The following is a 26,448-nucleotide window of genomic DNA, read 5'->3' as shown; positions in this document are numbered from 1 at the left end:
ATAGCATAAAACCTAACAGCTTCGAGGTCAAAGGAGCTAAGATTAAAAACAAGAATCACCTACCCAGCAAGACTGAGTATAATACTAAAGGGGGGAAAATGGACATTCAGTGAAATAGGGGACTTTTGAGCATTTTTGCTGAATAGAACAGAGCGTAATATAAAATTTGACTTTCAAATACAAGACTGAAGAGGAAAATGAAAAGGAAAACAGGAAAGAGAAATCATAAAGGACTTATTAAAGTTGAACTGTTTATATTCCTATATGGAAAGATGATATTTGTAACTCATGAGACCTTTCTCAGTATTAGGGTAGTTGGAAGAAATAGCTAGCTAGATGGATGGATAGATAGATAGATAGATAGATAGATAGATAGATAGATAGATAGGTAGGTAGATAGGTAGGTTAGATAGGTAGATGACACAGGGTGAGTTGAATATGAAGGGATGATATCTAAAAAATAAAATTAAGCGGTGAGAGAGGAATATATTGGGAGAAGGAGAAAGGGAGAAACAGAATGATATAAATTATCTCACATAAAAGAGGCAAGAAAAAGGTTTAACAATGGAGGCAAAGAGGAGGGAGGTGAGAGGGAATGAATGAACCTTACTCTCGTTGGATTTGGCTTAAGGAGGGAATAACATACACACTCAATTGGGTATCTTACCCTACAGGAAAGTATGGGCAGAAAGAAATAAGGGGGGATAATAGAAGGGAGGGCAGATTGGGGGAAGGGGTAGTTAGAAGCAAACATTTTTTAAAAGGGACAGACTCAAAGGAGAAAATGGAATAAGTTGGGGATGGGATAGGATGGAGGGAAATATAGTTAGTCTTTCCTATTATGGAAGTATTTTGCATAACTACTGTAGCACCAATGCAATATTTACAGCATGCACAATCACTATAAAGACCGTGACTATAAGTATCGCATGACGTTCGATTGTAAAATATGCCAGATTCTCCAGATAGAGGATAGCATTGAAGGATTTATTTAGACACCAGAAAAAGCAATCCCAAAACCAGTAAGCTGATTCCATCATAGTACCAATGATAAAAATTTAAAACCCTATTCAAACACCAATAATATCAAAGAAGAGATTAACAAAATTGAAATCCTTACCAAAAAGAATTAGACTAAAAGTAAAAGCTATTTTTGAAGAAAACATTAGAAGTTAATTAGCTAATTTGATTTTTAGAAAAAGACAAAGTCAAATTATTAATATAAAAATAAAAGAGGTAAGCACTTAAACCAAGAAGTTTTTAGTTTTTTAGTTGCACACCCAGTTTGTTTATGGGCACTTTCTCTCCAGTATTGTTGAAAATGTTTAGACATATACACTTGCCACTAATGACTGCTTTGACCTCTCAGTATTTTTTTCATGTACGTAAATAATTCATCACTGTCCCTTATAATTTTTTGCTTTTATTTAGCTTCTTATATTTCTCTTGACTCTTGTGGTTGTAGTTCAGATTTTCTTCTCAGTTCTGGTATTTTCATCAGGAATACTTGAAGTGCTCTTTTTCTTTAAAGGCTCGTTTTTTGCCTGTAGTATTTTGGTCACTTTTGCTAGCTTAGTTCTTCCTGGTTATCTTTGGCCATATCTTTTGCCTTTTGGTATATAGTATTCCAAGATCTTTACTCTTTTAAAGCAGTAGCTGCCAAATCTTTTGTGGTCCTGATTGTGGCTATTCAGTACTTAAACCTTTTTTCTTTCTGGATGCTTACAATATATATTTTTTCTCTGGCTTGGAAACTCTGGATTTGTGCTGTGATTTTTTGAGAACTATCATTTAGTTTTGCTTTGTTTTGTTTTTCAGGCAAAAAACTGTAGACTCTTATTTTTTCTTCTCTTTTATGTTCCCTTCTGGTTCTAAGAAATCCAGGCAGTTTTCTTTCATGATTTCTGGAAAGGTCTCTAGGTGTTGTGTGTGGGGGTGGGGTGGGGAGGGGGGAGGAGGAAATAATGGTTTTCATGTAGTCTAATGAGTCTTTAATTTATTTTTCCTTGCCTGTTTTCCATGTCGCTTCTTTTTTTCATATGAGACACTTTACATTTTCTTCTATTTTTTCAATCTTTGTCTCTAAAAAAAATATTTCTTATCTCATGGAGTTATTAATTTCTCTTTAGTCCATTCTGATTTTCAGGATGTCTGTTGCTTGGGTAATATGTACCAAAATACTAATTTTCTTTCCAGTTCTTTATTCCTTAACTCTCATTTATTTTCCAATTATTTCCTCTAATACTCTTCATTCTTTTCAAATTCTTTTCTCTAAGTGCTCTCATTTCATTTATAAAATAATTTAAAACTAATTTTTAAACTTCATTTTTTCAGGATTTTTAGTCGAACTTGTACTGAAGCTTTGAGGCTTTGATTATAGATATTTTGGAGCAATTTTATTCTTGGTTTGTGTCTTGATCATTTCTGTCACATATGATTTTTTCATGGTGGGATTTTAAAAAATTGTTCATTTTTCTAGCCTTATTTCCTTATTTTGGTCTTAATTCTGTGAAAGAAAGAAATATTCAGTGCAGCCTATGTCTAACATTTCATTCATTTCATTTCATAACATTTCATTGTATTCAGTAATCATTTCATAAGGGTCACAATGGATAAAATGTTGTTATACCCTGGGGGAAAATCAAAGATAATTCAGACATAGCTCTCTTTTTATGGAATTTATATTTCAGGTCAAGGATGTTTATAATACTATATAATAAATATTTTACAACTAATGGTAGATTAAGTATACTCAGAGCAAAGATGAGATAAAAGGACACTGTACCATTTCACTTGGGAAAGAAAAGATTATTTCCATCTGTGGGAATCAATGGGAGCTTCATGCAATATTTTGCACTGGAACTTGAAGGATGAGTAAAATTTCAAAAGGCAAGGTTGGGAGTTGGGAAAGTACTAATGTGTCCAGTAAACAGTTAAGTATGATTGGAATGTAATGATTCCTCCTTATATTTTTATAGTGCTGCATATTTTTCAAAAAGGTTTCATTTCTCTCAGTTATATATTTTATCTTTATACAACTCCATAAGATAGGTATGGCCTGAATCTGAGGCTTAGTGAGGTTATTTAGTCATATATTATCAATGCTCTCTTAATGTGGTATTCTTCAAAGTAAACCATTCTGCCTTTCATAGTTAAAAATCAAAGCACCATTTTTCTGTTGTTTTAATGTTCTTTGTACTTTTTCTGGGATTTATGTTATATTAATTTATTCTTAGGGGATGGCTTTCACTTTGGAAGAGAGGCAACAGTTGAATATACACGGATTACTGCCACCTTGTTTTCTTGGTCAAGACATCCAGGTCTTTAGAGTTGTTAAGAATTTTGAGCGGCTGCAGTCTGACTTTGACAGGTAAATCACTTTTAAAGATATTTATTATATGTTTAATAGCATCTGCCTGATTTTCTGTGTTTTTTGATTGGCAAGTTCAGAGATGATAAAGTAAAATCTCTTCATCTATAATTCTTTTAATTAATGTACTTTGGTACTTAAGTGACTCTATGATTTCATTAATATGAATAAATTTTCTAGTGGTATAGATTGTAACCAATCCACACATTCACCCTTAGCAACTTTTGTCCATGTTTTTGTCCATGTCCATAAATCCTTCACAGAGGGTTTATCCAGTATGTCTCTATCTGTCCGAAACGAGTGTTTATGTTTACAAAACACCTTACATTAGTTTATCTCATTTGATCCTTATATCCTTGTCTGGCACATGCTGTTATTAATCCTCCTTTTACAAATGAGGAATCTGAGATTAAGAGAAATTAGGTGATTTGACTAGGGTTACAGAGTTAATAAGTACCTGAGGACAGAATTGAACTCAGGTCTTTCTCCTGATTCCAAGTCAAGCATTCTATACTGCTCTAGTTTTCACTTAGTTGCTTTCCTTCTGTCGGACATTATGTAGGTACTAAGGGAACAGCACATGGGCTGTTACCTCTCATATTGCTACATAGCTAGCCCACAGCATTTTCCAGCAATATGTTACTTTAAAGAGTTTTGTTATGCTGCTTCTTACTTAGAAGTCATCATTGAGAATACGCTGTAGCATATTTGTACCTATGGCACTTGTCTCTCCATTGTCCTTTTGGTAATGTACAATTTTGATTCTTTGAAGATATGATTTATGTCTGTATAGGATCTTTAGAATAATATTGATATGAAAAAGATGAGAAAGTTGTACCTTATATGTTGGGAAGCACTCTACAGAGTCATATGTTGGAGTATTTGCATTTGGGGCAAATTCATCTGGTGGGGGTTAGTGTTCAGTAGCATTCATGCATAAAACAGTCCAGTGGTAGATGCAGAGTTGAGCTTATCCCCCACAAAATTCAGCCTTCATATCCACACAGGGGCCCTAGAAAACAGATTGAGATAATGGTAGGACCTTTGAGATAATCTCCCTAAGGTGGTTGCATTTTGTAGTAGTAAATTCCAAAAAAAGAACAATAGGTCATGAGGAGGGATATTGGTTGCCAAGGGGAGGAAGTACACCCTTAAATGTTAGCACCCTGTAACCAAAGCCTATTTACCCTTTGTTTATTAAGGTTCTATCACCCTATCTTGTTGCCTCCCTAATTGAAATGTGGAAATTAAAAGTTATTCAGGGAGGACATTCAAATGAATAAGTTAATAAGAAAGCCAAGATCTAGGTTGAGAAAAATATTTTAACAACTTTGATTTGATTTGATTTGATTTTGCTTTTTGGAGGAGCAGTTGGGGTTGTGACTTGCCCAAGGTCACATGGCCAGTTTTGTGTTAAGTGTCTGAGGCTGGATTTGAACTCAGGTCCTCCTGACTCCAAGACCAGTGCTCTATTCACTGCGCCACCTAGCCACCCCCAACAACTTTGATTTTAAAAGATGTTTATTTCATTAAACCATTTTCAGCCATTTTCATTGATCTTTCTTCATTTTCATTGCCACCTTTTGTCTTCCTTTTCTGTTACCTGCTGCTCTATTGTTTCTGTCAAGGTACCAATATTTTTTTGCCATTTTGGATTTTTTATCTTTACGTTTTAATTTTTTTAATTTAGTTACATATTTTCATAGTTTATTCTCCTTATATTTAAGCTTTCCCGTGTTTTTAGCTACTACTTTTGGACTGACCTTAAATAATAGGCAGAAGTCCTGTGGCAGGCAATTTATTCTCTTCATCTTTTCCTTGGCAATACAGAACTTCAAAAAAATATACTTTGAAAGACAGTCCTGAAATTGATACTGAGGTCATTTTAGGTAGGTAGTCCTCTGTTTTCTAATTTCGAACATGCAAGTCAAAATTACATAGAATTACTTGTACATCATGAAATAGAATTGGCCACTAAGGCAAAAACTTTAGTCTCATTTCTGATAGGATAGGATTAACTTAACTTACTAAGACTTTACATATTCTTTTGCTTAAAGTGGACACAGACTTTTAAACATTGTCAGTTATTTTACAGTTAGATTTGAAATACATTGTGATTTCTAGTAATAAAACTCGAGACAGTGGCTTAAAAGCAAAGTAAATAGTGGTATTGGAATTCATTATTATGACTATGTTAATGTATTTTCTGTTTTGTGAGTAAAACTTTTAAGTTTGCTTGGAAAATTGGGGAAAAAATCTCTTGTTTAAGTGTATCCTTAATTCTTATTATAATTTAGTATCAACTTTTAATCACCAAATGTTTATTATGTCCCTACTATGTCAGGCAGTGTGCCAAGCCCTGGAGATAAAAAGAAAAAACAAAACCTTCTCTGCCTTCAAGGAGCTTATACTCTATAAGCAGAACCAGTATGAATACATGTAAATGAAAACATATTTAAAAATGAATAAAAAGTAAGTTTGGGGAGGAGTGATGGGTCACTGATGAAGGGATCAGGAAAGGCCTTAGGTAGGAAGGGGCTTCTGAGCTGAACCTTAAAGGAAGTTAGGGATTCAAAGAGACAGCAGTAAAGAGGAAATAGAGTGAAAGCATGGGGATTAGCTTAATTAGCTCATACCTGTGGAAAGGCATGGAGAGTTGATTGATAGAAGCAAATGGATTGTCACATATAAGAAACAGCAAAAAGTCTAGTTTTGCTTGACCAGATAGTGCATGAAGGAGATTTATGTATAATAAGACTGGAAAGGTGGTTGGGAACAGATTGTGAAGTGCTTTAAATGTGAAATAGAGGAGTTTGTTTTTTATCGTAGAAGTAATAGGGGGCCAGTATAATTTATTGAACAAAGGAGTGACATTGTCCAACCTGTTCTTTAGGAATATCAATTTGGCAGTTATGTGGAAGCTAGATTGGCAGAGGGGAGGAACTTGAAAAAGGGAGGCCAATGAGGCTGTTATAGTCCGGATGATATGTGTTAAGGTCCTGAACTGGGATAGTTAGTGCCTGTGGAAGTTGAAATAAGGGCATAGGGCTGAGAGGTGTTACAGAGGTAGAAACTCTGAGGTTATTTATTTATTTCATATTTTATTTTCCCCTAGTTACATGTAAAAACAGATTTAAGCATTCGTTTTTAAAACTTTGAATTTCATATTCTCTCCCTTCCTTTCTCCCCAACCCATCCTCATTGAGAAGGCAAGCAATTCAATATAGGTTATACATGTGTAGTAATGCAACACATTTCCATAACAGTCATGTTGTAAAAGAAAGCACAGACAAAAAAAAAATCAAGACCTTCAGAGTTGTCTTGGATGATTATATTGCTGAGAATAGCTACGTCATTCACAGCTGATCAGACAGAGAAGAGAAGGAGGTCTAGGAAAGAGCCTCTGAGTACACAGAAATTTAGGGGAGATGATATGAATGAAGGTCCATCAAAGAAGGCTTGAGAATAAAATAGGAAAGTAGAATAGAACTGAAAAAGAATGGAGGTACACAAACTAATAGGAGAGAAAGGGTGATTGGTTGTGTCAGATGGTCCAGAGAATTCAAGAGGATCAGTATGGAATGGTTAAGAAAGCCAATAGATTTGACAATTAAGAGATCATTGGTAATTGCATAGAAAAGTTTGAGTTGAGTAGGGAAATTGGAAGCCATATTTAGGGAAGTCGTCTAAGAGATTGGCAAGTGAGTGACAGGAGAGTAAGTGGAGGCAACAAGCAGAAATAGCTTTTGCTAGGTGTATGGCTGTGAAAGATAGGAGAGATGTGAGGCATGCTTGAGAGGATGTAGGGTCAAGAGTTTTGGTTTTTTTTTTTGTTTGTTTTTTAAGAATGGGAGACCCAGGTGTGTTTCTATGCTGTGGGGAAAAACCAAGAAGAAGGAGAGATTGAAGATTAAATGGGGTAAAGAATGATTATGGATGCTGTCTGTGAGAAGAGACAGGGAAAGAAAAAGTAAAGAGTTTTAGTAATTATCTACTCAGGAAAACCAAGTGGATGAGTGTCTCTTGTCTAGATAATGATTTTCAGTTTTATAGGTCACAAATGCTTTCATCTTAAACCTTTTCCTTTCTCTCCCCTTCTATCTTTTTATACTTACTGAGATCTGTGTTTTTCCTTATGACATGGCTTCACTTCACTCTTTCTAGCATTGGTTGCACTTTTACTCATACCCCCAACTCACTGGAAGCAGTGAAGAAGTCAGGATACTCCTTTCCCTCCATTGCTACTTACCATCATAAATAAATAAACTCTCCTTTAAGGTCCATTCAATCCATATTTATCACCCATTTGATATTCTGGTTTCTGACCTCTATTTATTTCCAGCTTCCTTTCTTCTTTGATTAGTTCAGTCCCTCATAGTCTTTCTTTCTTCCCCAGTTCCTGCTCTTGTCCAAGGGGATATAAACACACACACACACACACACACACACACACACACACGTTCATATTCCTTCAAATACCCTAATTTCCCAGTTCCTCAACTTATTAAATTTCCATGACTTTCCTTACCTCAGCTATACACAGAAATGGTCATACCCTTGATCTAGTCATTACACATAAATGTTCCACTTCCATGTTCATAAACTCTAAAATTCCTTTATCTGATCATAGTCTATTTCATCCTACCTCTCCCTCTGCTATGAACTCCTAACCCCATTCTTCATACTCATTTTCATTGTCATCCTCACTCCTCATTTCTTTCGCAAGTTATCACCCCTGCCCTGTTGACATTTTCTTCCCTACCCTATCTTGACAAACCAGTTCTGTACTCTACCAACTGCCCTTTTCTCTCAAGTCCTTTGCCCCCTATCACCAATCTTGCCCTAACAGGCCTCAATTTTGAATTATGTCTACCATCTGCTTCCTTTTTCTCTTATTTACATGATGCCTAATGAAACTGGATAAAGTGAAAAAAATCATGTTGATTGGGTCTACTACAAATTTATATTACATAAATGGAATACTATAGTGCTATAAGAAATGACAAGCAAGCAGATTTCAGAAAAACCTGGAAAGACTTACATGAACTGATGTTGAGTGAAGTGAGCAGAACCAGGAGAACATTGCACACAGTAGTAGCAACATTGTACGATGCCTGACTTTGTTAGACTTAACTCTTCTGAGCCGTGCAATGATCTAAGACAATTCCAAAAGACTTATGATGAAAAATACTATCCACATCTAGAAAAAGAACTATGGAATCTTAAGGCAGATTGAAGCATACTATTATCATCTTTTTTTGTTTTGTTTTTTCCTTTTCTTGGTTTTTCCCTTTTGTTCTGATTCTTCTTTCAGAACATGACTAATGGGGAAATATGTTTAATATGATTGTACATGTTTAGCCTATATCACATTACTTGCCATTTTAGGGAGGGGGAGGAGAGAAAGGGAGGGAGAAAAATGTTTGGAATTCAAAATCTTATAAAAGTGAATGTTGAAAACTTTATTCATGGGAGTAGAAGAGGGAAACTCTGTGAGCTCCCACCACAACCTCCATTACCTGTAGAATATGATTCTAAACAAATTTTAGAGCTATAGAAACCCACAAAGAGACAGAGAGAAATAAATCTCCCACTGAAGGCATCCCAGCAAGCCGACAGGAAGGATCTATCACACCTAGCTGGGAGCCAAGCACAGTCCCGTGTGAGCTGTGTGGTTCCTAGCCCTGGGGTGCTCCGATCAGTAACACAGACTGACTGGAGCAGACTTCAGGAGAGTGAATCACCAGCAGCTGTGGCAGTTTCCAAACTTCTCAACCCATAAACACCAAAGAGAAAGTAAAAAGCTCAGTGAGGAACTCTCTTGGAACTGGGTGATGGAAGAGAATAATTCCTTCAAAATTAGATTGGAGGAGGCTGCTAGGTGGTGCAGTGAATAGAGCACCAGCCCTGGAGTCAGGAAGACCTGAGTTCAAATCTGATTTCAGACACTTAACACTTACTAGCTGTGTGACCTTGGGCAAGTCACTTAACCCCAATTGCCCTGCCCTCCCCCCTCCAAAAAAAGCAAAAAAAAAAAAAATTCAAACAAAGGAAAGTTTATTGAGGCAGAAGATAAAGTACCCTCTCCCACTCCCTCTCTCTTGTCTGGATTTATGTTAAATGGCCCAGATTGTCATACTCAGGCTTGGAAGGGAGAGAGAGACCAGGATGAAGTACCCAAACCAAATAGAGTATTTGCTGGCAGATGGGGCAAGGATCTTTATTTTCATTGTCCTAGGGTCTAGGGCTGTAATCTTTGTCTGGATCCTGTGAGCAATGCTTGGGTACATGGTGATACCACAAGACAGTGTGTTATTGATATTCTAATCCTTACAGATGTCAACATTGTATTTCATGAAAAAGTTGAAGGTAGTTTCATGGATTACACAGAATTCCACACCTAAGAAAAATGATTGAAAGAGAGCTTCTGGGCACCTGAATCCTTCATTGCTAGTGGTGACAACCTGACCATCAGGGAGGTCATAACTGTTTTCTAGAGAAGAACAAGATGCAGCACTGGCCACCTCTTGCTAGAAGTCTAGGGCTACATAATGTAGCTTCTTGAGGTCCCACATAATTTTCCTCTCCGCTGTGGTAGTGAAACTATACCTTCTTTCCGTCAGGATCTTCATGAGGTAGTCTGTCAGATCATGGCCAACCAGATCCAGATGGAGGATGTCTTGGGGAAGGGTGTAACTTTCATAGATAGGCACAGTGTTGGTCACTCTAGCATTGTAATCCATCCTAATACTTATGGTACAAGCAGAGGCATAGAGGGATAACACAGCTTCAATGGCAGTATTCAAGATCTTCTCCATGCCGTTACAATGCCATGTTCTGTGGAGCATTTCAGAATCAGAATACCTCTCTTGCTGTCAGCCTCATCCCCCATGTAGCTCTTTCTGGTCCCTCCCTACCATCCTACTCTTATGTCTGGGAGGCCCAGCAATGGAAGGGAAGACAGCCTGAGGAACATTGTCTCCTGCAAAGTCAGCTTTACACATTCTGGACCCATTCTCAGCAATGAGAGCAGGCTGCAATATCATCATCCTTGGCAGACTTTGAAGTGGCAAGTTTAAACCCTTAAGAGAGCAGGTGATGCCACACCTGAAAGTAGTAGGGAGGCAGGTGTACACTGGGTAGAAGAGCTCACAGCTGACCAAGGATCTCCTAAGTACAGATTCTAATGGCCTTCTCTTAATTTTCATCCTTTCTGCAGTTTTTGACAATGGTGGTCAGCCTCTTCTTAGTACTCTTTTCTCGCTAGGTTTTCATGACATTACTCCATTCTAGTTGTACCTTCTACCTGTCTGACTGTTCCTTTTTGGTCTTCTTCATTTCTCAGACTGCTGGGACCTTATCCAAGTCACATTCTCTGTCTGTGGTTGTTGCCCAAAGCCCTGTTCCTCTTCACTTTTCCCTCTGTAATATTTTTCTTGGTGATCTCATCAGCTCCCATGAACTTAGTTATTATCTCTATGTAGGTGAATCTCTGATTTACATACACAGCCCTTACCTCCTACCTGACTTCTAGTCTCACATCTCCAGTTTCTTATTGAACATCTTGAATTGGATGTCCCATAGACACCTTGAACTCGACATCCAAAATTGAATTCATTACATTTTCCTCCTAAACCTTCCCCTCTTCCTGACCTTTCTATTACCATCCTTCCATTCACTTAAGCTTGCAGTCTAGATGTTGTCTTCAACTCTTTAGCCTCTTTCACCTCCCATATCCAGTCAGTTGATAAATCCTGTTGATTTTGTGTTTGTAAAATCTCTTCTCTACTCTGACTGCCATCACTGTGGTGTAGGCCTTAATCATTTTATGCTTGGATTATTTTAGTAGCCTTCTGAATGATCTCTCTACATCAAATCTCTTCCCACTCCACTCATCTGTCAAACTAATCTTCTAAAAGTACATGTGTGACCATGTAACTTCCCTGTTTAGTAAACTTTAATGATTTTACCTTTAGGATCAAATATTAAAAATTTTGTTTGGCTTTTAATGCCTCTCCCAAACTGGCCCCTTTTAATTTTAGCCCGTCTTCTTATACCTTTGTTATTCTCTTCCATGTTATCTGAAATCCAGTGACACTAGTTTTCTCAATGTTCCTTGAACACAGCTCTCCATCTTCTGACTCTGAGCATTTGCAGTAATGCTCCCCAATGCCTGAAATTCTCTCCTTCCTCTCTGTCTCCTAGCTTCCTTCAAATATCAACTAAAATCCCACTTTCTTGCAAGAAGCCTTTCCTATTGCTCCTTAATGCTAGTATTTTTTTCTGTTGATTATCTCTAATTTGTCCTGCATATATCTTCTTTGTACATAGTTCTTTACATGTTGTCTTCCACTTTAGACTGTGAACTCATTGTAAAGCCAATCATGGGAATTCTCCTGAGGATTTCTGCTGTGAATAACTTTAAGGGTCTAATCACATGGTATAATGAACTCTCTTATTTATTCAGCAATAAACTAAAGAACAACATTCAAGAAACTGAAGCATAACATTCACAACAACTTAGTATTAAGGTGGCCACATAGTCTTAAACAAAACATATCATTGACTACATCTTATAGTCATTTTTTAAGGGGTAGCAGAAAGTACAAACACCATCCACCTCTAGGTCGCAGTAAGTTATAGATCTCATCAGTCAATATAGAGTATCTAAAGTAAAGTCCTCTTTCACCTTGACTTGAAGCTGGCTTCCAAACTCCACAACTCCTCCTCTACAGGCTGACTGTTTGCAGTGCTTGCCTGGATTCACACGTAGGCAGCTCGCCACTCCTATTCCATATCAGTTCACTGGGACTGCTCCAATCCAAGCTCTTTGCAGTTTCTGTTTCTAGGAAAACAAAACTTAACAGGGCTACAACAATATCTACACACATTACCGGCACTATCATCTCAATTCACTTTCTGTCTGAGAAATCATTATAGAACAACAGACAGGGCTTCTGTCTGAGAAATCAAGATAGCACAACAGACAAGATTGCTGTCTAAGTAACATAGATCAACAGACAGAGCACCAACATCACAAACATTCTCAGTTCTACCTGCTTCTAGCTCTGCTTGTGCTCTTATATGATCCTTCCAGTTCCACCCTTTTTGCAAGCTCCTCCCACTGTGGGCTCTCATGTGATTATATTTGACCTATTAAGGGTCAGGAGAGATCTTCAAACTCTCTTAGACCTATTAAGGGCAATACAATGTGTACTGTTTCCAGTCAGAGATTCAGTACAATCAAAGATGAGGATTAAAGGCACTTGATTAGCTAAAGCTCAATCCAGAAAACAGCAAAAAATCCTAATTTGCTTGCCATTACACTGCTTGAGAGCAAGGATTGTTTTTTTGTTTTTCTTATGTTTCACCATCACTTAACACAGTGCTTGGCACATAGCAGGCACTTAGATGCTTGTGATCAACTTGATCCTCTGGGGCAAAGTTTTGGGAAGACATTTACAGGATTTGCATAATATGGAGCATGTATGAATGAGTTACAAGCTGCATTGTTGGAGGGAATAATTACTTTAATTATATAGAAGACATTATATAGGAGATCAGTGGAGGATTGGACTATGATAGTACCAGTCCCATTGTCATCTAATAAGTCCAAAAGAATTACCTTTGGTAGTCTGGGTCATTATGTTATCTCTGACAGTGATATCACTAGATATTTTACAGAAGGAAGCCAGTCTCAAAACATCACTACTGTATGGTAGCAGTATTGTACAGTAGGAAGGTGCTAAACTAAGTCTTAGTCATTTACTGTCTATCTGTCCTTGGACAAGCTGAGTTTTTCACCTTAGTTTCCTCATTTCTAAAATGAGGGTGTTGAAATAGATCATCTTCCAGGTCTCTTTCAAATATAGATTAATGATTAATATATGTTTTATGACACATGTATGTATATTTCTTTTTTCAGGTTATGCCATCTTTAAAAAAACTTACTCCATAGTTTTATTATTTGTTGTGTAGTGGAATATTTGCTTATATTTATTAAAAAAACCTTTTCAATTTCAAGGGATACCCTGAAGTTCTGGTATTCTGTCAGTTCAATAAGCATTTATTAAACACTCAGTTTCCTCATCTGAAAAATGAGATGGACAAGAAAATGGCAAACCATTCCATTATCTTTGTGATGAAAACCCCAAATTGGAGTTATGAAGAGTTGGACACAACTGAAATGACAAAAACAACAACAAATGTGCTATTTACTATGGGTACATTGACCAAAATAAAATCGTCCCTTCTCTCAAGGAGCTTATACCGTAGGTGGAAATAACATGTAGACAAATATAGAAATATAAAATATATACAAAATTAAAAAATAAAATAAATAAATGTTTGAGGTGGGAAGTGTAGTGCCAATGCAATATTTACAGCACCCATGATCATGATAAAGACTGTGACTGTAAGTATCACATGACATTTGATGGCAAAATATACCAAACTCTCCAGATAGAGGATAGAATTGAAACATTTATTTAGACACCAGAAAACCAAATTCCAAAACCAGTAAGCTGATTCCATCATAGTACCAAAGATATTCAGAAACCATAATAACACTGAGAGCCACAGCATCCTTCAGCCTTCCCACAAACCAATACAAGATCAATATTTACTCATAGACCTCTCTGTCTCCTTAATGAGCCTCCTCTCTCCCCCAGTGTCTGGCTAGCTCTGAACCAGCTTCCTGTAGGCTCTGCTTCCCTTCAGCAAAACTCCTCCCACCACAGGCTCCATGTGACTACATTCATCCTAAAAGGGGTCAGAGTTTATTTTCACAGCAGGGAAGCTTCCTGTGGGCTGTGCTGCACCCTCCAGCAAATTCCCTCCATCACAGGCTCCATGTGATTACATTCAGCCTATTAGGGGGCAGAGTTTACTTTCAAAGCAGGGGAGTCTTCAAACTCCCACCTGGGTCTATTACGAGGCAGGGAAGATCTTCAAGTTCCCATTCCCATTATAGGAAGTGAGAAGAATAATGAATTATCAGCCTTTGTGTGAGAGGTAGCAGTTAAATTAATTCTTGAAAAGAGGTAGTTACTCTAAGAGGCTGAATTGAGGAGGGTAAAGAACATTCCACATTATCTATCCATCTATCCATCCATCTATCTATCTATCTATCTATCTATCTATCTATCTATCTATCTATCTATCTATCTTTCTGTCTGTCTGTCTGTCTGTCTGTCCATCCATCTATCTATCATCTATATGTCTTTCTAAAGAGAGGGAGAGAAAATAGTGGAATTTGGCTGGAATGTAGTGTGCATGTAGAGGAGGATAATGTGAAATCAAAGTGAAGCCATATTTTAAAAATTAATTCTCTTTTAGTTTTCAACATTTACTTTTATAAGATTTCAAGTTTTAAATTTCCCACCTACTTCCCCCTGCAAGACAGTATGTAACTTTATATAGGCTATACATGTACTCATTAAACTTATTTCCACATTAGTCATGTTGTGAAAGAAGTGTCAGAACAAAAGGGAAAAACCACTAGAAAGAAAATAGCATTCTTAGATGGCATACAGACTCCATAGCTCTTTCTCTGGAAGTGGACGGCATTTTCCATCATGAATCTTTTGGAATTGTCTTAGATCATTGCATTTCTGAGAAGAGCAAAGTCTGTCAAAGTTGGTCATCACACAATTGAAGCCATATTTTTAAAGAACTTTACATACAAATTGCAAAATGATGTATTCTCAGTGTTCACCCTGTCCATAATCCCTGATGATCTTGCGGGTTTTCATCATTTTCCCCTCTCCTCTTTTAACCTTTGTCTTTTAACATTTAAGAGTTACATTGTTTAAAGTTTGTCTTCATAATGTAGCCTTATCTCTTTAAAAATATTTTTCATGCTATACCAATCAACCTGCCAAAAAAATTATTTTATAGAGCTAGAAAAAAATAGTAACAAAATTCTTCTGGAAGAACAAAAGGTCCAGAATATCGTGGGAATTGATGAAAAGAAATGCTAGGGAAGGTGGCCCAGCCATACCAGATTTTGAGTATAATAAAGCAGCAAGTATCAAAACTACTTGATATTGGCTGAGGAATAGAGTAATGGATCAATGGAATAGATTGGGTACATGAGACACAGTAGTCAATGACTATGGTAATCTATACCCAAAGACCCCAGCTTCTATAGTAAGAACTCACTATTTAACAAAAACTGCTGGGAAAACTGGAAAATAGTATGGCAGAAATCGGGCACAGACCAATATTTTACACCATATACTAAAACCAAGTCTAAATGGGTGCATGATCTAGGTATAAAGACTGATACTATAAGCAGTCTGGGAGAGCAAGCAATAGTTTACCTGTCAGATTTATGGAGAAGGGAAGATTTTATGACCAAACCAGAGTTAGAGAACATTATGAAATACAAAATGGATAATTTTGATTACATTAAATTTAAAAATTTTTGAACAAACAAAGCCAATGTAACCAATATTAGGAGGGAAGTGGAAAATTAGGAAAGAATTTTTTATAACCATTGTCTCTGATAAAGGCCTCATTTCTAAAATATGCAGAGAACTGAGTCAAATCTATAAGAATACAAGTCACTCTCCAATTGGTAAATGGTCAAAGGATATGAACAGGCAGTTTTCAGAGGAAGAAATTAAAGATACGTATAAGCATATGAAAAAATGCTCTAAACCACTGTTGATTAGAGAAATGCAAATCAAGACAACTCTGAGGTACCACACCTCACCAGCCAGATTGTCTAAGATGACAAAACAGGAAAATGATAAATGCTGGAGAGGATGTGGAAAAATTGGAACACTAATGCGTTGTTGGTGGAGTTGTGAACTGATCCAACCATTCTGGAGAACAATCTGGAACTGTGCCCAAAGGGCTATAAAAAAGTACATACCCTTTGACCCAGCACTACCACTTCTAGGACTGTATCCCAAAGAAATCGTAGAAGTAGAAGAAGGACCCCTATGTACAACAATATTATAGCAGCTCTTTTTGTGTTGGCAAAGAATTGGAAATCAAGGGGATGCCCATCAATTGGGGAATGGCTAAACAAGTTTTGCTATATGAATGTAATGGAATACTATTGTGCTATAAGAAATGAGGAGCAGATGGACTTCATAATAACCTGGATATATATATATATATAAACTGATGCTGAGTGAGGAGAGCAGAACCAGGAGAACTTTGTACACAACTACAGACACACCATATTTGTAATGACTAATTTTGATAGACTGGGCTCCTCTCAGCAATGCAAGGTTAGAAGACAACTCCAAAAGACTCATGATGGAAAAGGAATATCCACATCCAGAGAAAGAACTACAGAGTCTGAATGCAGATTGAAGCAAACTACTTGCTCTCTTTATTTTTTTTTGTTTTGTTTCTTCTTCCTCATTGTTCACTCCATTAGTTATAATCCTTCTTTACAACTTGACTAATGCTTAATGTGAAGGTATATATAGATCCTATATTTGATTGCATGCTTCAATGGGGGGAAAGGGGGAGGAGAGAGAGGGAGAGAAAATTTGAAACTCAAGGGACTGTGGAAGTGAATGTTGCAAAGTAAATAAATAAATTAAAAAATATTTTTCATTGATATCTTTTATTTTTGTATCATTTATAGTATTTTTAATATGTCATTTTCTTCTTACCCCTTTCCTATTCAGTGAGTCTTCTTTTATAATGAACATTTAAAAAGAATTTAGCAAAATTAACCAATACATCAATCTTACCTAATAGCACATGCAATATTCTGTACCCATCTGTTGTGTCTCACCTCTGCAATAAAGAGAGGGAGGCTCGTTTTATGAATGGGAGGCCAGGCTTACTGCAAAACTTACACCTTAAGTAGATAATGCAAAATATTTATAGCAACATTTTTGTGCTAGCAAAAAAGAAAGTAGAATCCCATCTTTGGAGGGATAGCTAAACAAACTGTGGTATATGAATGTTTTAGAGTGTTACTATGCCATAAGAAATAATATAAAAAGTTCAGAGAAATATATAAAGATACAAACTGATAGCATAATAACAGAAAATAATATGATTCGAGTAGTGTAAGGAGAAATAACAGTAAAACAAAACTGAAGGCTGTTTATGATGACAATGTACAAGCCTGGCCCCCAAGAAGAGTTTGTAAAATGCAGATATGACTCTTTAGAAGAATGAATGTAGCCCACAGGGACTTGGGGCTAATGCTTTTTTTTCTGCCATTTTCTTGAGTTGGGAAATGGAAGGGAAGAGTGGATTGAGGTGGAAGTCCTACTTCCAGCTGGCTCAAGCTTTTGGATAATTTCATTCCAGCTCCTTCCCCTGGATATGGGGGAGTGGTGAGTTTTGTTTACTTGGACTAAAGGGATCCACAGTGACACCTAGTGGTTATGCTCGCATTCCTAGAAATGGGTCAAATAATCCTTGCTCTAACTGTTTTATTTACTAAGAAGGTTTCTAAGTGTTTACTATTGCAAATAATGCAAGCTTTTGACTCTAAGGATGTATTTTCTTTTTATTGTATTTGAGAAAGGTCCTTCTATGCTTTATAGTACCCTTCCATAGTGGATAAGTGGTTAAAGGTTATAAACAAACAGTTCTCAAAGGAAGAATTGGTGAAAATGTGAAATTGAACCAGCTATTCTAGAAAGGAAAAATAGAGCAGTATTTATGTCCTTTGACTCCCTGCTAGGCATTTTATCCCAGTGAGGTCATTGAAAAAAAGAAGACTCTCATTATATATGCTAAAATATTTATTGTAACACTTTTGCTTAGTAGCAAATAACTGGAAACAAAGTAATTTCATTGATTATTAAACAAATTTTGGTAGATGACTGAAATGGAATATTACTGTACTGTAGGAAATGTTGAATATGAAGAACACAAAGAAACATTAAAAGGTATGTGAATTGGTGCAAAATAATGTGAACAGAAATAAAATGAGCGACATGACCCAATTTTACAGAACAGTACAAATGGAAAAAATGAAAAGAAGAGTAACAACAAATGTAAACTGAATGCTGTGATGGAAAAGATTAAATAATTTATCCCCCTTCTTTTTTTGCAGAGGAGAGGGGGACTGTGGGCATGGAATACTGCCTATAAAATCAGATTTGCTTGGTTTTTTGGTTAGTTTTGCTGAATAGTTACCACCACCACCCCTTCCTTTTTTTTTTATTATCTATCATAAGGGAGAGTTCTCTAGGAGTAGGAGATAAAAGAGATATATTGGATAATAAAGGTAATATAAAATTATCAATAAAAATTTAAGGAAAATGGAAAAAATCTTGATCAGTACTTCTCTTCTCATGGTTCTCTTAATTTATTGTTACAATGATAGTGGACACTTTTTTTTGTCAGGGAGTGAGAGTGTGGGGTTTGGAATGACCCAGAATTTCCTTTTTAAAGTTCTGTATTTGGGATATTTTAACACTGTGATGAAAATATTGTGTGACTAGCTGTTGAATTATGCCCCTAATTAAGAGAGAGATAAGAATTAAAGGGGAATAGCACTTCCAAATCATTTGGTATTGGTTAACAGAAAAGTAGATCAATGGAACAGATTAGACAAGGGAGAACCAGAGCAATGGAACTCAGTAACCCAGTGCTCAGTAAACCAGAAAATATAAATTACTGATGAAAAATCTCCATATTTAATAAAAATGCTGGAAAAACTAGAAAGTAGTCCTGTAGAAATTAGGCATAGACCAATATCTTATGCCACATTCCACAGCAATATCCAAACACATATGTAACTTGAATATTAACGATTATACCATAAAAATCTGCAGATCATACACCTTTTACAAGGAGGGCTAAGAGATAAAGTTTAATTACCCAGAATAGAGCAATTACAAAAACTAAAATAGATAATTTTGATTGCATGTAGTTTAAAAGTTTGAATGCAAACAAAATGAATGTATCTGGGATAAAAAAGGAAACAGTTGAATGGAGAAAAAAAATCTTGGTATCCAATTTCTCAGGTAAGAAATGTAGATATGTAGGTAACTGTTCTAAAGATGAGCAGTTTCCGAAAGAATTACAAACTATTAACATCTATATTAAAGACTGCCCTAAATCACCAGTAATAAGATACATGTAAATCAAAAGAATCCTGAGGTTTTACCTTACACCTTGTAAACTGACAAAGACAGCAAAAGGTAAGTATATTATTATTGAAGAGTTCTTTGAAGATAGTCACATTAAACAATTTTTGATGGAGCTGTGAATTGGCACAGCTGTTTGAGAAAACAGTATAGAATTATGCAGAAGTGGCTAAAATGTTTAAACCTTTTGATTCAGAGATTCCACTAACTTTAATTGGTACTTTTATAAAAGAAAGTTGTGCTACATGATACATGGAAAATCCTAGATATCTTAGGGGTTCAGGCATATGATAAGACCTAGGTTATACATGCAGGTTAAACGACAGTGCTGACAGTTTGAAGTATGAGGAAAATAATAAAGCCTAGAGAACCTTTGAAAGTAGTAGAATGAAAGATGGTGAAGGATGGTGATCTCCCATTTTACCAAAAGGAAGTAGAGTTAGTGACTTCCATCCCATCCAGGCCATGGCAGCACTCAAGCAGCCCAGATGGTTTCTGGGTTGCCCTAGTGAGATACTAGGGAGGAGGTCAAATCAGTAAGGGCTACCTGAACAGGTAGTAGGAAGGAAGTCAGATTTAATTCCTTTAAATTCTCTGTAATGTGTTTTCTTGATTGGTGTTGCAGCTACCAGTCTTAATATCTCCCTGCCAATTCTTATTCTCTTCTTTTCCTCTGTGTTTCCTGGGAAGGGAAATCATCTCCCAACTATTGCCCTCTCCCCTACTGCTTTTAAGACTGCTCTTGTCTGCCTCTAGCTGCATGCCCAGATGACTGACTAGACACATTTCTTATGGCTGGCTTGTCTCTGCCCTCTCTGTCCAGTCATTCTATGTCTTTGTGAGGCCTAAAACTACATTTTCCAGGGGGCTGTCCATTTAATGGAGACTGATTCTGCCCACAGAAACATGTACTAACTTTTTTATGTTACTTTTTCCACACAGGAATTACTAGAATATTATGTCTTTGTTATCTCTTATACCTAATACAATTCCCTATAAAAATACACACATTTCTGAAACAACATATAATTGAGGCAGGCTGACCCAAAGACAGAAATAATGCTGCTAAAGTGGCTTTAATTAAACTAATATGTCACTTTGGCAGTAGTTTTAGCTTGTCTTATATCTAGTTCGGTTTTACAGCCCTTAAGTCTACCCATATTTTGTTAGATGATAGATTGCTACTGAGTATTCAGACATAATATGCTCTAAATTTAAGAAAGCATGAACATTTGCTTTAAGAAATATTTTAATTAGATTTCTTGGCAACTACTTTATGATTAACTTGTAGGTGTGTTAAGATCTATATCTAATTGTGTTTCATTCTCCACAGATACCTTCTTTTAATGGGCCTTCAGGATGAAAATGAAAAGCTTTTCTACAGAGTGCTGACTTCTGACATTGAGAAATTCATGCCTATTGTTTATACTCCCACAGTGGGACTGGCTTGCCAGCAATATGGCCTAGCATTTCGGAGACCAAGGTATGTAATTATGTGTGTAATTTATACTTTAATTCAAATCTTTGTACTTTTTTTTTTTTTGGAAGGCTTAAAAAAAAGCAGTCGACTAACATCCAAGACTGTAATAATTAGAATAATTGAAACTACATTCTGAGGAGCAATAAATTGCGTTTTATGTGACATAGTAGAAATAGAGGAACATGGATGAATTTTGTTATCTCACTTAAACAAGTTGGATTATTTTACAAAATAATTTTAGTTAAAATTGATTTTGTAGTTTTGAACAATATGGTCAAAAGTCAGTTTTTCTGGAAACAGAAAGCATATACTTTATCTTTTCATGTCAGAAATAATTATTAGATTTCTTTCAAAGACAAATTTCTTAATAAAGAAGACATAAGATGATAATCCACAAACTTTTCTTATTTGTGGATTTATATGTCATTATTAGATATATCCTTACAAATTTGTTTTGTATGCCCATTGATATTATGGTATAATGGAAAAGGCACTGGATTTAGATTCAAAACATCTGAACTCAAATCTTGAGTCATATTCTTATTACTTGTGTTATCTTGGATAAGTTCCTTAACTCTCTCGACCTCAGTATTTTCTTTTGTAGAATCAGAGAACTGGACTAGATTATATCTTAAGGTTATATCTACCTTTAACTTCTATATTACTATCTAAGGAAGGGAAAGAATGTCTTTCCTGGTTTCCCTGTTCCTTTCCTCATTATTTCCTTAATTTTAGTTTCATCCTTTTCCCTAAAGTTGCTGACTTACTAAAATGCTTTACTCTGAGAGTTTTCATTTGTAGTTCTTCTTTTTTAAAAAAAATCTTATTTAAGCCAATGTATTATGCCAAAAATGCAAATAATTTCATAAATTACTGTCATGGAAAACATTATTTACCAAAAGATTGTCAAATTGGCTAATAAGTGCACTAAACAGAAGTACACTGATATTCCATATTTCCCTCCAACATTTATAAATGTGTCTTGGTATGGCATTCAAGATATAGCTGAAAACCTCTTAGGGGCTATTATTGGTATCAGGAGAAAATGAAAATCAAGGGTTTGCTTAATTTAAGTTCAGTGGTGAAGGATAAATACTTGTGGCTTAATTTAGACCTTTAAGTAAGGCCTTATTTGCAAATAACAGAATTTAAAATTGACAGAGAATGAGTCTCATAACAAAATACAATGAAATGAAATTTCACATGAATATGAAAAATCATATGAAATTTAAGCATATTTATGGAAAATAAAACATTTTCTTTTTCTTATTACCAATAATAATAATAACATTAATCTGTGGAGAAGATTAGTTAAGATGTTAGTTCAGTTTTAGTTGACATGAATATATAATTAACAAATTTGTTACTCCCTTTTTCCTGCTAGATGTTTGGGCCTCTTTGCATCAACATTTTGTATTCCAAAGCTGCTATTTCATGATAGGGGAAAAGTTAAATTCTTTTTAAAACTTAGATTTTGAACTTTTGATATTTAAAAAATGCGCTAAAGAAATAAAACCACAAAATGAACTATCTTACAAAATTGCTGAGAATTTCCTTCTGTGTTCTGATGTTGCTTTTTCTTTGTGTCCAGCATCACAAAATGGCAGAGCTGTATGGGACTATAGAAACAGGATGGTAGGGCACTGTAAACATAAAAAGTATAAGGCCAAGAGATAGCAAAATTATCACTCAGCAATGGGACAGAACTGATGAGAATTTATACCCAGGAATCATTTAATTCAAAAGTTAAGAGAAAGGGGAAATATTGAAGATGGCTTCATTTCGGACAGGAAGAAGTTTATACATAAACATAGTTTTTGCCAATTATTTTGTCCATCAAAATAAGCAGAAGGGCAGAAACTTAATCTGCCTTTGTAATATCCCAGTTCTTTTGTTTGTTTGAAGCTGGTAGTATTGCTATAAATTATTTGCTTTAAAATTTTGTGACTTGTGTAAAGAAGTTTTTTTTTTTTAATTCAGGATCTAATATTCAGAAGAGGGTTTGATAATGAGGTGTTAAACAAATTTTAAAAATGCATTCATGACCGATGATCCTTTTGTAAGGTGCGACCAAATTCCTTAAATGAATTTAGAGAGCACCAGAAAAGGTGAGTGATGATGTTTAAAAGACAGTTCAGTCAAAGCAGGAGTGAGACTCAATGAGGAGCTCAGCTCTTGATGAGATGTATACAAGATACAATGAGCTGGAGAAGGGGAGGCCATGAGAAGTTGCTTGGAACTGGGATAGCAGAAGTACCTGCAGAGGCAGCTTCGGTAAAGAAAGTGGCCAGGACTCTGGAAGCAAGGATATTTGAGCAGATTTGACTACAGTGTCAGGATAGATACTGTGTTGCTAAAACACTGTCCTCAGTCTATAGACCACAAAGCAGTAATTCTTGGGCTGCCTCATGCAAACCTGAAATCTTTCACTTGGAGCATAGTAAGACTATTCACTGGTCTTTGTTTAACTATTCACTTTGTCTTTATGAATAATGTTAATCACAGACCTTTGATAGTCTGAATGCACTTATTAGAAATGTAGCTGGGAGGAAGCAGTTGAGAAGGAAATGTGTCCTGAGAAATAGCAGGGATAAATCTAACTCTGTGATTTGCCCAAGTACCTTCTTTGACTGGGGACTCAAAGCTAAAGACAGAGAAATGGTGAGTGGTAGAGGGTGGGAATTATAGATCCTTTTATACACTTATTCCAGATAGAGGAACATTTATACTGAAAAGCTTATCTAAGCAATGAGTCAGGGGAAGGGGGAGCAAAAAGAGTTGAACAACTTGGCTAATTATCCTACCCCACTACTGCTACATTATTATTAGTTTAAAAAATTGATACACATTACCTACTCTTTGCTAAGTTTGGTAACATATGCTTTGTATTATTCTTAAGAGGTCATTAGATTCAGAGTCATAGATTTAGAGCTAGAGGTGTCCTTAGATTTCCTTGAACCATGAACATTTCCAGATTTTCATAGTCTTATACACTTTTAATTTCAAAATAATCTGTTTAAAGTGTTGCTTGTTAGGTTGCATAGAATATTTTGTAGTTTAAGAACCTGAATCTGAGGTACATTGTTCGCTAGTTCTTAACCGAGTTACCTAGGAAATTGTTGTTGGTTATATTTAAGGCTTAATGATTCTTATATCAGGTGCATAACTTAGTCTTGTAACTAATGTCCCAAAGTTCCAATATTCTATTCACCCTTAATATTACCACATTTATAATTACTTTAAATCTTAGATTTAAGTTAATATTAAGATTTGGGGTTCTTATATTTTACTTTAGATGATAGATTATCAAAAATTGATGATAGAGGACAGATAAAACTTTTGGAATTTTGTTCCACAGCTCTTCAAAATTGGAAAATAATTTGGTTGATAATTGCAATGTCAAATTGTGAAACACTAAACTAATTCTTTAGTATATTTTACTCAAAATTGACCTTATATTTGTATGACATAAATGGTGGTCTGCATTTTTAAATATGATGCCATATCAGTATATTTATAATGTTATTTGTATAAAATTAATATTTGTATGAAAGGCATCATAGCATAGAGTAACCAGACTCAGAACCAGAAAGACCCAGGTTCAAGTTCCCCTCTGAACCATACTAGCTGGGGGACTCCTGGGCAAATCACTTAATCTTTTAGTGTTCTTGGAAGCTCTGACTATAGGATATAGAGAAAGTACCTGCATTGGTAGAGGGTGTTTCCTCATCTAGAATTTTCCAACATCAGTGAAATTTCATTTCCATATTTCCTGTCCTTTCCCCTAATAGTTGTGTATAAAACAACAATAAATCACATTTATTTTTAATCCAGTGTGAAGGATCAATTCTATTTTACCTTTCTTAGGAAGGGTTACCATTAAAAAAAAAGAGTGACTAATAGGCTAATAACCCTGTATCAAAGCTCAAAACAGAATTTTTATGGTTGAAATATCTAATTGAAAGATCTTATTGTTATGGTTTTTTGTGCCAGCATTAGTATTCAAGAATGTTGGAATGCTGTTCTTTTGCTCTGCCAACTGGAAACCTTGCCAGGATACAAGCTTTGTAGTAATTAGTGGCATGTCTGGCAATGGTAATTCAATAAGACCATTCAGGTTAAAGATATTTATGCTGGTAAAGTATCTAATAGTATTTTAAAAAAAATATTACATTGTTCAACTATTTCAGCATGACACGTGGAATAAGGGATGAAAAGAGACATTTTATCCAAGTTGTGGTATGATCACAGTATTATATAAATAATGTAATATGCATTGCTTTTAGAATAACAAACCTGATTTTTAAAAATTAGATAAATGAAACCAAATAGCACTACTAAAGTTGTCCTGCATTCCTTTCCAATGTTACTTATTTTGTATCCAGAATCAGTATATCAAGATCAGAGTGACCTTAAAGGTCATCTAATTTAATTCGCTCATGTTACAGATTGAGAAAATAAGGTTCCCAAATTATGGAATTTCCCCAAGTACAGAAAGTGAAGAAGTTGTAAAACTCAGATGTGGACCCTAGTTTCCTCATTCTAGATCTAATACTTTTCCCATTATATTATGTCACTTTTCCTTTAAAGGAAAAACAATTATTTCCTCAGTTATTTTCTTATTTGTGTTTTTCAGAGCTCTAATGTGATTTCAGATCCTAGATTTTTCTTCCTAAAATTTCCTTGAGTGAAGATACATTTTCTTATTATAGCATATACTTCCCTTAAAGAATATAACTGATTTTCATGCATATCACTATTAATATTTCTGTAGGAATAAGCTTCTTTTGTGCCACCCATTGTTTCCTAAGGTTCAGCTTTTTCGATCCCAGATAGAAACACCCAGAAAATGACATCAGTCTAATTTCACTTTATCCAATCACCTTCTAACTATTCTTGCCAGACTTTACCCAAATCAATAGACCATAATACTTTGAACAAGCATTTTCCCTATCTAGAAAACCCAAATTAGTTTCTTTCTGAATTCCATCATAATTTCATATTGTCATGAGAGGAAAAACAAACTATTTCCCCAATATACAGTAAAAACCACCTTGAGGGAGCCTAGACACTTTAAGGACAGTTGAGTGGAGCACTTAGATGGTATAAGAAAGTAGGTAAGGACCTCTTTCTAAAACCCAAGTTTAGACATTTACAAAGGATTTTGTTGTTGTTGTTCAATCATTTTCAGTCCTGTCCAACTCTTCATGACCCAGTTTGGGGCTTTCTTGGCAAAGATATTAGAGTAGTTGGCCATTTCCTTCTCCAGCTCATTTTACAAAGGAACTGAGGCAGACAGGGTTAAGTGACTTGCCTAGGATCACTCAGCTAGTAAGTGTCTGAGGTCAGGTTTGAACTCAGCAAGATGTGTCGTTCTCATTCTAGGTCCAGTACTCTACCATGCCACTTAAAGCTGTCCTTTAACAAAGGATAGTTTATGGTATAAATAAATAGACAGTGGAATGAATGATGATAAATGATATAAAGTGATCCATAATATAGAGGTATAGGGAGTT

General features: G+C 35.6%; 1 protein-coding gene across 1 annotated transcript in view; it reads left to right on the top strand.

The window, feature by feature from the left end:
* ME1 (malic enzyme 1) overlaps positions 1-26,448 on the top strand; it is a 286,728-nt gene that overhangs the window by 44,154 nt on the left and 216,126 nt on the right. Inside the window, 2 exon segments of the mRNA XM_069065073.1 lie at positions 3,237-3,370; positions 20,786-20,935. Coding sequence (XP_068921174.1) covers positions 3,237-3,370; positions 20,786-20,935 — 284 coding nt within the window.

Source organism: Petaurus breviceps, unplaced genomic scaffold, assembly GCF_028583685.1.
Source record: "Petaurus breviceps papuanus isolate PSGF00001 unplaced genomic scaffold, PetGlider_PUasm1.0 90667, whole genome shotgun sequence".
NCBI classification, from domain to species: Eukaryota; Metazoa; Chordata; class Mammalia; order Diprotodontia; family Petauridae; genus Petaurus; species Petaurus breviceps.
Note: the sequence above shows the minus strand (reverse complement) of the source record. Positions and strands in the feature narration are given on the sequence as shown.